This window comes from Crinia signifera, chromosome 1, assembly GCF_055691185.1.
Source record: "Crinia signifera chromosome 1, ASM5569118v1, whole genome shotgun sequence".
NCBI classification, from domain to species: domain Eukaryota; kingdom Metazoa; phylum Chordata; class Amphibia; order Anura; family Myobatrachidae; genus Crinia; species Crinia signifera.
The window spans coordinates 385,509,753-385,522,684 of NC_139217.1; the positions used below are offsets into that span (position 1 = coordinate 385,509,753).

General features: G+C 44.0%; 1 protein-coding gene across 1 annotated transcript in view; it reads right to left on the bottom strand.

The window, feature by feature from the left end:
- Nucleotides 1–6,912, bottom strand: part of CHSY3 (chondroitin sulfate synthase 3) — a 271,470-nt gene extending 264,558 nt beyond the window's left edge. Inside the window, exon 1 of the mRNA XM_083151547.1 lies at nt 5,808–6,912. Coding sequence (XP_083007673.1) covers nt 5,808–6,450 — 643 coding nt within the window. The 5' untranslated portion in view covers nt 6,451–6,912. The remainder of the gene's footprint in view (nt 1–5,807) is intronic.
- Between the last annotated feature and the right edge of the window lie 6,020 nt (nt 6,913–12,932).

Sequence of the window (12,932 nt, forward strand, 5' to 3'; positions counted from 1 at the left end):
GGCCTTATTCTAGTTAACACTTAGAGGCAAATTCCTTCTCAGATGAACAAAACCATGTGCACTGCAGGGGGCAGATGTAACAGGTGCATATAGAATTAGATTTGAGTGAGTTATTTTGTTTCGGTGCAGGGATACTTAAGCTGGTTTCACATTGCAAAAACCTGCTTTCAACTCGTTTTTGCAAACTTTTTTTAAATGGGTCAAAAGCCAGTTAAATCCCTTTCATATTGCATGTTGTAAAGGTATATTGCAGTTTCAATACCATTTTTGTACCTTCAGCTTCAACCAGTTTCACCCATAGAAAGCCATACAATGTAATTTTAAATGTTTTTTTTCCTGCTTGTGGGCGGGGATCATGTGTGGTTATCATTTGTAGCAAATACCGATTCTGAGCTGTTCAGACTGCAGGGAAAACGGCTCAGAAACATGTAGGATCCTGCTTTTAACACGTTTCAAAATACCGGTATTTTGTAACCGGTAAATTGATTGTGGACCTTTCATATTGCAGCTGGTACCATTTTAAAGCAGTTAAAAATCGTCAATATGCCGTGTTAAAACTGCAATGTGAAAGGGGCTTAACTGACTGCTTTATTTCTACACTGCAATATAGATCTCACTTTGAAGAAAAACCCCACCCAAATCTAACTCTCTCTGCACAAGTTACATCTGCCCCCCTGCAGTGCACATGGTTTTGTCCATTTGAGAAGGATTTTGCCTCTAAGAGTGAACTAGAATAAGGCCCACAGTCAGAAAACCAATGACAGTAATCTGACTTGGTAACAGAGCCAAAGATAAAGATGCAAATAAGAACAATGAAATTATTTTGAGCCCAAATCCACTGTTAAAGCAGCATGATCATTTGTAAATCTATGCAAGTAACAAGGCCAATTTCTTTCCTGGTTATATTTAATTCATAACTGCAAATGATGTCTGGTTAATGATGCTATAATAATTACTTTTGCAAACTGAGAACACAAAGAAAGAAAATGTCTTTTAAGACTAGCAGCTCTGTCGCTCATAACAGCATTACTGTATAAAGTTAATTGAAAGCATGATTTACCATTTATGTAAAGGCTATGACTGCCTATTTTGTTCTTGAGATATTTAATCTAGCCTTTAGAAATGAGAGTGTATGCCTGCCCTTATTTAACTGTGTCTCTGGCTCTACCCCATGAAAGCGGAAGCTTCTGTTAAGAAATATCCAGCTATGACCATGCTGTCTAGAGAAACCTATGATCACTGAGTTTATTCTTCCAACTCTGTGTGCTGCAGTTGATGATACTGCATGTTCTCAATGATGCTGTGGGAAAGGTCTTAGCAAGAGCATTTCATTGTTATGGAATATATTTTATTTCTGCCATGACAAAAAGTAAAAATTGTTGTATGCTGCGTTCTCATTTCCGCCCAGAGGCACAGAGCATCTCAGCTCTACAGACCCCATTCATACTGCACCTTAGACCAGGAAAATTCCCGTGTCTGCCCCTGTTCACACGGCTTCCCCTGGTATGCCTGCCATCAAGTGTGTGGCATCTAAGAGCTGCTTTGATTGGATGTTTAAAAAGTATCTTTGATTGGCTGTTTAAAAAGCAGCTTTGAGCAATGCAATGAACTTGCTTTTTTGCATTTTGTGAGAAAAACTTGGGTCTAACCTGTTCACACTGCCACACACTTGTGTATTACCCAGGAAAAACCCTGCAAAAAACCTGTGTGTAATTCCCAGGGCATAACACCCGGGAATTTCACAAAGACCCTTTCACACAGAGGCGCGACATGGGGAATTACTGCTTGCCCTGGCAAATACCCGGGTTTTTGTGGCAGTGAGAACGTGGTAGTAAACCAGCTTCTGCTAAAAATCCTATCTATCTTTGGGACATACGTATGTGCCCAAATCGCTGTACATTTGCCATGTCCAGATGGCAAATACATAATTCGGATGTCTATAATTCACCTGCACATGTTACTATCTGTGTCTGCGTCTTTGGTTGCAGTACCCCGTAAGCCGCGGCATGATTGACATGTTGTGGCCATTTTGGCCCTCAGGTTACTCAGATGGCCGATAGTCACAAAAGGGATGCAATGGCGGTCTCTGAAAGCAGCAGCGAATTACAGAAGCTGGCCGGAAGCATTCACTTAAGATGCAATTTGTCACACTAGCATTATTTAGGCATTCCAATGAAGCAGGCATACCATAGCTGAGATGAATGGACATCTTATTATCTTGTATTCTTTTGCACTGCACTTGCTTTGGTACTGGGCAATGCTGAGCCATACGTCTTACCGTACCGTACCATCTACAATAGTGACTGGAAAAGTTAAATGAGGGTGTACTGTACTTACGCACATGCAGCCTGTGCTGACCTGGATGTGTTTCCAGGTGCATGATTTGCAAGACGTATAGGCTTCAGCAAATGCACCCTGATGATGATGATGACATATATATAATCCAAGTGTACTGATGTGGTGGTGCACTAGACAAATAGCTAGAGTTTAATAAGTTTACCACATTAACTCGCATGGCTCGTTTCACTGACCATGCTCTGGGCATTATTATATCCCCCCTCCGTGTCCACTAGGATGGTAAAGTACAGTATGGAAAAGTCCTTTTAAAAAAAGTTATGAAAAACACGTCGACCCGTTTTATGTCGACCTTTTCCATGTTGACATTTTGCTTGTGTTGACCTTCTGTGTATGTTGACCTAATGCATGTCGACATTTATGATGTGTTGACCTATGGCCTGCCGACCTAATGACTGTTGATCTTTTCACTGTCGACCATACTACCGCTTCCCCTCTACTTTGTGCTGAAGCGGCTTATTTACATTATAACTGCATGTACTGTACATGTACAGGTATAATACTGAGTTCCCTGCCATAAACCAATCTAAAACCAAGCAGTTTTATCATAGCTAAACTTGGAAAGAGTACAGCAACAAGAACTACAGTACATTTGCATTAGTTTTACACATACAAATACACTGTAAGCATAGTAACATTTCCAAATCAAAGGGAATTTCTTGTAAAAAAAAAAAGAGATTTCTGAGCCTGATCAGATTTATCATATACTAGCCTGACAGTAATATCAATAACAGTTTATAAAGTGCTCACATATTTTGCAGAGCTTTATAGATATATTCACAGGAGCCTTTGCCCCTGTGAAGCTTACAATCTATGAGGTAAATTTATTAAGATGAGAACACTTAAGAATCAAGTTACATCTACCCCACCTGCAATGCACATGGGGCCTTATTCTGATCGGTGCGGCCAAATCTGAATATGCGGCCAGGACCGTGCGTGCGAAACCCCGCTTTCCATACGGATCGCCAACTCCGTCCGTACGCGGTAAGAAGCTGGCCGAACGGACCGCACGTGTATTTTTCATGGAATACGCCTCCTCCATCTCAGGGAACCTCCCCCATCATTCGATGGTCGCAGACCATCGAATGCAGGACCGAGTGGTCCACCAGCTCCCGCAACCTCAGACCACACGGACATTTTTCCGTGCAAAAGCAGGGATCTGGGCGGGCAGCTGACATCCGGCGATGTCATATGTCCGCCCCCTACACGTGCGTCACGACCGCATTACCATACGTATGCCCAGCGTTTGCATGGGAACGCCCATGAAACGCGGGGCATATGCATATGGTAATGAGCCCAAATAGACCTTCACGCCCCTCTCCACCCCGTGTTCGGAGTGTTCACATTTCATGCGGGATTTGGCCGTATGCCCCGCTCGCACATGCGCAGAGACGCCTCTGCACATGTGCAGACACAAAACATCGGCGGACCGACCGCACGCGGACATTACCGCACCAACCAGAATAAGGGCCATGGTTTTGTCCATTTGAGAAGGAATTTGCCTTTGCGAGTGAACCAGAATAAGGGCCAATGACTGTTGCAATTTTCATATAATTTATGAAAAGGTGAGTGAAATGGATTTATCGTCAGTTTTTTTCTGTATACTGGACCTTTATATTCTGATGCAATGTAATGCATCAGGATGGTGTTACAGTTACCTTAACAGTGTCGTGAGGCAGTAACGCTGACCACTGTGCTGCCATGCTCCACATTATATGTTGGCTATGCTGCAGCTCAGCGAATGCAATTTGTCATACAACTCGGCAAAAGCTTATGTAATATGACAGTCACCACTGAATAACACTGCATAAGTTAGATTACTCTTAAACAAAAATGTTTCTGCAGCAGAGCAGTCTATAATTAAATCTATACTGTAGTAATCTCACTTTAGTAGGTATTAACCCTTTGAGCGACAAGGGAATTTGTCAAACTACAGTAGGTGGGGAAATTACAAGTAGGTATTCTTCTGCTGATTAAGGACAGTACTGTATTTCAAGGAACTTAAATATTTGACATTCCCTTCTATATGTCAATAGAGGGTTTGCATAAGGGCCATTCTGTGTAGCCCTGTCACTGCATTGCCAGCATGGTGATAATGAGATCTTGCTCTCTTTAAGACACTGCAACAGTAATTCAAAGCTACAATAGGTTTATTGCCAATAAAAGTGCGGAAGAGTGCCACTTCAATTATCTAACAAAGGCTTGCAAAAGAGCCCCCTGGACAGGGGCATGTACTGTATGTCAGCAAGCAGCAAGGTTGCCAACCATCCATGCATTTAGTGACAGTCAGTAAAACATGTCACATGTTCACCTGTCAGAATTATAAAAATATGTCAGCAACATAAGTCCCCACCTGACTCTATAGTGACACACACAGATGTGTAGCCCATGTAAGATTGCTTACTAGCAATTCCAAGCCATATATTCTTGTAGGCTCTTCCACTGCTATTAGTTCTGGACTAATTCTTCAGCAGCATAACAATAGTAATTGCAATCAATGATAGCTGCCTGTCACTATAATATATATATATATATATATATATATATATATGTATACATATACTTATGGGTTAGGACTGTTGGCTGGGAAGGGGTGAAGTCTGTTCGCTGATCCTCACACTGAGGTGCTGTGAGTGATGCTGGGAACAATGAATCAGGACTTTATTTTCCTTGACTCAGCCACTCTTACTATATACAGTATAGTCTCTTAGCAGTCTGACCTCAGGCATTACTTGATCTTGCCATAGCTATACTAACTACTCTGCTGCTAACGTCACTTGTTACACTGGAAAGTGCCTAATTCACACATTTTATTTTTTAAACATGCACTTGGGGTGAATTTTAATAGGATGTGAGATTCAGAAAGTGAGATATTTGGTAAAAAATCATTTTTTTTAAAGTGGCAATCACTGCTTTAAAAAAACTCTTACTTTCTGAATCTCTCACCCTATTAAATGTCACCCTTGCTCTACAAAGGCAATTATATGCTATGTACTGCGATGTATTTATGCAACCTGATGCCTGCAATTTTTTGATACAGACGTGTTCTAATTTTTTTAATAAAATATTAGGAGAATTGTGGTGTATTGCAAGCACCTATGCAGACTTGTGTGATGATTAGTGTATCTTTGCAGGTAAAGGGTTACAAAGAAATGGGTTTATGTCAAAGATTATAGCAGGTACCAGATGATAGTGACTGGGGTGTGTGGGTAGTATGTGGGGTGGGTGCATTGTTTGACATCTACCAGTCTGGTTGCCCGGACACCTGCATCAGACTCTGTAGCTAGCCATGACTTCTTTATTGGCTGGACTGATCCATCCCCAGGTGTCAAACTCTGAAAACTCTGCACCACGACTGCTCTCCAGAGACTGTACATGTGATTGTGTCAGTACATAGCTATATCACATTGGCAATGATGTCTGCTGGCCCATCGCACAGCATCTGTACTTGCCTTTGATGTACACATCGTCATCAGCTCTCATGAACCACTCGTACTTGTCCAGGTACTGGTCGTGCATGTGCTTGATCATCATGAAAGATTTCTTCTGGGGAGGGTACGAGTCGTCCACCCCGGGCAGTGAGATGACCGGCACCGGCTCTGGCAGCTGGATCTCTTCTGAGCCCTGGCTGGAGAAAAACTCCACTTTCCCCGGGATATAAGGCGCCCAGGTCCGGTAAGCTGCCACAGCCCGGGTATCCAGGTACTTCTTGGCTGTCATCACCCCAACATAGAGGAAATTTCTGGGGCTCTCCTCTGGGGGACCCCAGTTGCCGCTTCCATTGTACGTCCCCCCGTGCTTGCCCGTGCTATTACCGCTGCTGCTCTCCTTCCTACTGCCCATCTCCTGTGCCCCAGTGGTCGGGCTGTCAATGAGCACCGTGCCCTGCCTGTGCCCAGGCTCATCTCTCCTGTCCCCAGGCTGAGCGGGCTGCATCCTCTCCGCACCCCGGCTGTAGTAAGAGCACACATTGGACCTTCTCTTCTTCTCGCTCATCTCAGCTACTTTAGGGGCGATCAGCCAGGAGGCTGCTGTAAATCCCAGGATCAGTCCCACTACCACACTCATCCACGGTCTCCGGGACCTCACAGCCATCCTCCCCTTCCAGTAGCAGCAGCAGCAGCAGCAGGATCTCACTAGTGTCCCAGTGCCTGCTGTCTCTCCAGCCTCCTGCCGGCGCTGCTGTGGCTGCACAGCGATCTGCACACCACCGGCCTCTGGCTTTGTTAGGTAAAAGTTGCCGGGCAGAGGGAGCCTGGAGCAGCCCGTGCAGCAGCAGCAGCAGTAGTGTCTGGGCTGCCAGCCTGTCACTGCTGCTGCTCGCACCTCCTCCTAGCCCTGTGCAGCGTGCTGCAGCTGCTCATCCTCCTCCTCCTGCTCCACCTTCCTCTGCTCCCACCAACCCAGCCAGCAGCTCCTCCATACCACCTCTGCTGCCCCATGCCCACCCAGACCAGCCATCACGTAAAGCCCTGCTGCTGGGGGGTCTCCAATATACTCTGTGTTGCAGACTCCAGACTTCATCAGGAGGGGACCACCACCTCCTCCCTGCTGCCATACAGTACTACTAACTATTCGTGCAGTCACCTCCCCTCAGCCTCAGCGTTTGTATCGCCATAGGAACAGAGTGGAGGGGGGCTGCACTGAGATGCAGTTTCTGGGCTCCTGTGTCTGAGATTGGGGAGAGGGTGTAGTCTATCTGCTTATTACAGGAGGTTTCCTTATGCACAATGTAACCAGTTTTATAATGGGAGACTGATCATATGCACATGGTAACTCTGCACAAAGAAATCATTCTCTGCTTTTATTAGTCCCTACCAACTTCACTGCTACTATTTCTTTGCTCATATTCAGTGTTTAGTATTTATGTATATACACAGTAAAACAATCTCTTCTATTAATAATGACTGCCATAACTGGGATCTGCAGAAAGCTGACTCTAATATGATGTACTGCATGTAGGTGGAAATCAATGTATGGTTCTAAAAACAGAAATGATAGTATGCATGAATTCAATACAATACCCAGAGGCGTAACTAGAACTTTGTGGGCCCCATAGCAAATTTTTTAAAGGGGCCCCCCAACTCAGGTCTCCAATAAAGTCAGCATGTCTATTGCCGCAGAAGAGGTGTGGTAAGTGTTGCCATCATCTTAATGTTGGTACAGCAAGCAACACACTCCTTTGTGAAGGTTTTTTTTCAATAGCTATCCTCTAGTAAAACTCTGTGTGTCCCGAGTGCTGGCTGGCGGGGCAGTGTGGGTGGTGGGGTCACCAGGACTGTATACCAATACAGTCCACTTGCAGAGGGGTTAGGACTATGTATTTATCTAATCTCTCACATTGGCATTTCTATCTTTATTTCTCCCCCTTTACACACATTCTCTCTTTTGTATTTCATTGTCTCTCATGTATACATCCATACACTGCCGCTCTCATATATACAGGTCCTACATACACTGCTTCTCACATACATACATACATACATACATACATACATACATACATACATACATACATACATTCATCCACCTCCTTTCTTTTATATATATAGATATATATATCTATATCTATAGATATATATATATATATCTATATATATACACATCCATCTATATATCTATACACTGCCTCCCACATACACACGCACATACATACATACATACATACATGCCTACAGTCGGCATCCTGGCGGTCCTGATGCCAGACTTCAGTGTACCGATGTTGGTATCAGGACTGCCTTCAGAAAGACCGGCGCTGGAACTGCATAGAGGCCGGAATGCCGACAGACGGCATCCCAAATGGTAAGTATGCGGTAAGCAGGATATTTGAGAAAAGGGGGATAGGTTTAGCCACTGGTGGGGCGACTTACAGTTAGGCTGCGGGGGAAGGTTTAGGCACTTCATTGGGGGGTTAGGTTTCGGGGAGGGGATGGTTAGGCTGATGCAAGGGAATGTTAGAAGGGTAGTGGAAGAGGGGAAGGGTGCTACGGATCCCCTGTCAGATTCAGGATGCCGAGATCATTCTTTTGACCGCCAGCATCCTAATAGCGTAGGTATCCCGTCCATACATTGCTTTCCATATACATACATACATACATACATGCATACATACACTGCCTTCCACATACACACATACACTGCCTTCCTCATACATACATACATACATACATACATACATACATACATACATACATACATACATACATACATACACTGCCTTCCACATACATACATACATACATACATACATACATACATACATACATACATACATACATACACTGCCTTCCACATACACACATACATACACTGCCTTCCACATACATACACACATACATACACTCATACATACACTGCCTTCCACATACATGCATGGCCTACCTCATACATACATACATACATACATACATACATACATACATAGCCTTCCTCATACATACAGCATAGGTATCCCGTCCATACATTGCCTTCCACATACATACATACACACATACATACACTGCCTTCCACATACATATATGGCCTACCTTAATACATACATACATACATACATACATAGCCTTCCTCATACATACAGCATAGGTATCCCGTCCATACATAGTCTTCCTCATACATACAGAATAGGTATCCCGTCCATACATTGCCTTCCACATACATACATACATACACTGCCTTTGAAATACATACACACATACATACATGCACTGCCTTCCACATACATACACTGCCTACCTCATACCTACATACATACATACATAGCCTTCCTCATACCTACATACATAGCCTTCCTCATACCTACATACATACATACATACATAGCCTTCCTCATACATACATACATACATACATACATACATACATAGCCTTCCCCATACATACATACATACATACATACATACATAGCCTTCCACAAACATCCATACAGTGCCTCCCACATACATACAAACGGTACATACATACTGCATATACATCCATACATACCCTGATTCCCATATCCATCAATCCATATATATCAATATACAGTACTAACTACATCAATATACTGTATACCCCAAATTTCCCCCACCGCCACCCCTTTGTGCCAGCGAATACTATGACATACAGGTCAGCTTACCGCTGCTACGGCCAGCTCTAGGCTCACAATGCTGCGGGGGCCCTGTCACTGCAGCCGGTACTGTGGTGCTCCTAGGCGCTGCTGCTGGGCTGGTGCGGGGGGGGTTGTGTCTCCACTCTGCTGTCACAGAGCTCCTTCTGCACCGCGCTGCTGCCGGGCAGGGGCCTTGTCACTGCCGTAGTGCTCCTAGCAGGCAGCGGAAGCGCGCTGTTGATGGGCGGGCGCGGCGGCGGGTTGTGTGTGTCTCCACTCCTCCTGTCACAGGCTGCGTTTGCACCGCGTTGCTGCCGGGCGAGGACCCTGTCACTGCCGCCCGTGCCCGGCTTCTGCCTCATCTTGAAGGAAAACTTAGTGCAGGGGGTTGCTTGCTGGGCCCGCGGGCCCCCGGAGCGGCCGGGCCCCATAGCAAGTGCACCCCCTGCACCTACTGTAGTTACGCCACTGACAATACCGGTTAATTAAAAAGTGATTTTATTGATTAACATTTAATCAGTCATTTTAAAACATAGTGATACTAACAATGGAAAGTCAGTGAGTAGTAGTAGGCGCTTACTGATCCTAATAGGGCGTACACACAGTTCAATTTCAACTATTTTCTATTCAATTTTGATTATAGAAGCGGAATCAAGATCGAACGCATTCAATTTGATTCTGATGCGTGGCCCTGCGGCATTGAACTTGAATAGAAAAATAGACTGTGCAGACAAGACTATATAGTATAGATCTGTACTATATAGTCTAAATTAATTGTGTACACAGCGCCGTACGATTCGATCCCAATTCGTTCGAGAACTAAACAGGATTGAATAGAAAGTACATCTCACCATGTGCACACCACACAAGTGGTGGCTGTGAAACCAGATGTTGGGGAAGCAAGATGGCACAGTGCTACATCATAGAGGTGCTACTACGCACCTTAATTTTGACCAAATTACTCCTTTGTGAGCTAAAACATAAAACATAAAGTGAAACAGCTCAAAGTACATTGCAGAAGCCATCATTTTGACAGGCTTTTAACAAGTGGGTTTACCACCTGGGTGGGCCCTACAACTGTGTAGTTTCTATGTTCCCCCACATGGATAGGTTTTGTCCTGAAATGTATATTGACAAATAACTATAAGATATCAGCCACATTCAAATCTCCATTCTTTTATCTGAAGATCTGCCTAAAGTCAAACATTTATCTGTATCATCGGTAGTGTCTAGATCCCCTTCAGTTTTGACAATTTTCCCATCATGCCCTGGGTCCACGTATACCTGGAGGGGGAATATAAATCTGAAGCCCGAAGCATGTGAGCGTGATTTACAGATAAAATAAAAAATGTTGTGAGGGCATCTAACAACTTCCGCCCTCACTGAACATCACATCCTGTAATCAAAACTGAAGGGGATCTAGTCTCTACCCTCCCAGCATTCCTACGGCCACCGGCGTCACTATACACATGCAAGAGAGGTTCCTGGGTCTCAAGGTGCCCATACACGTTACAATTATTGTATACAATATCGCATCTCATTGCATATCGGTTTTGCGATGAGATCAGATGAGATGAGATCTAGTACAAAAAGTATGTGCAGCACATACTTTTTGTACTAGATCTCATCTTATCGCAAAAACGAGATTCGATGAGATGCGATAGTGTATACAATATTGTATACAATAATTGTAACGTGTATGGGCACCTTGACTTGGAAGTCCAGTGCCAAGTAAGCATCGCTTTTATTGGAAGAACCAACCAATCAGCTGTCGTTCTTCCAACAAAGCCTGTAACATGGCAGTTAGGATTTGAATGGCTGGTACTCCATCTCTCTCAACTTTATCATTCTCCAAGGTTTAGTACAGCTCATATTTGCCTACCTGACCCTCTCCATGCGGGAGAAGACGCTCTGTTCCTGGACTTCCCTGGTAATGTATGATTACTATGTGGGGAGCTAGGTAATTGATAAGAAAGGTGTTTCACCACAGGTGCTGGCAATCATACATTACCAGGGAAGTCCAGGAACAGAGCATGTTCTCCCTCATGGAGAGGGGCAGGTAGGCAAGTATGGTACATCTCCATTATAACACTAAACGTGCCTGTATGCATCTCTGTGTCTTGACCACCTCTATCCAGTTGTATTTGCATCATCCTATACTAGCTAAATACAAGCATATTTTTGCATATGCACAACTCTATATCGTCCACAATTCTCTATAGGAGCATGTACAGATCCAAAACAAGCACGATTTTGCTCTGCAAATAGATTTGTGTCCAGCACTTTTAATACAATATAAAGGTCTGCGATCAGATAGCCGCTGCCCCAACAGAGTCCAATCCCACCTGTGCAAGTCTGCGAATGGCTTGTTAATAGATCGCTGAGCTGCTAATCAATACGCAACTCACTCACTATCAAATGACTTCCCCGGTCTGTGTATGTATGTGCAAATCTGACACTTCCAGACGTCTGAAACAGTAACAGGATGAAAGAGTCCAGAGCTGATGTCATAGACCCTCCCAAAAAATGCCTGGGTATGCATGCACTCCCAGATAACAGCCAGTCACAACCCACAGAGACTTAATGTCATTAAACTGTGGGCAGATTGGGAAAATAGATTTTGCTGATTTTTGTTGCGTGACTCAGATGCATGCTCATTCGATAATCGATCGTGTTGTAAATTCGCACAACAGCAATCAGGTCTGAATAACCCCCTTAATTCAATGACTGACTAGACTGTCGCTTTGTACTTCATCAGTTTATGTTATTTGATCTGCTTTATCCTTGGGTTCCTTTTTACCATCAGTAACTGTTTTTAGTATTCACCAACTTGGATTGCAATATACACACTCGTTATGGAAGAATAGTCACTATTCGCTATTGTTAGCCATATGGAACCACTGAGTGAGTGTGTGTGTGTGTGTGTGTGTGTGTGTGTGTGCTGCTGCAGCACCTCCATTGCTAGTGACTGCGTTCTGGTTTCCCTGGACTACTTACTTTGGATCAGGAATGCATGGTAGAAGGCAGCGCAGTGTCAGGATGCTGGATTTATCACAGGTTAGCCGGTGAAGGGATTTGAGGTTTAGCTCTTATCTGTAAGCCACAGGATTACAGGAGGAAAGAGGTGTCATGCAGGCTCTCCTAAGCAGTATTGTGTTATCGTTTATAAATAATCCTTACAAGGATTGTTACACACCTCTGTGGTACAGATGATCATCCAGGAGTGTAAGATGTTCAGCACTTACATTGGGCTCTACAGTATACAGTATACTGTTTCAACAAACCTTGGCATTAGGAAGTGCGGCCCTCACACTGATGCAATCCATACTACTGACTCACTCATTTTGATGAACATGAATTAGTCTGCATGGTTGTTCTCCATGGCAGTGGGGTGATTCCTTACCTGTCCGCACACTGATAAGGGTGAGAGTCAGATCAGGTCTCTCTCTACCCTGGCACCATTTTAATCTGGGCACAGAGATTTAAGCTT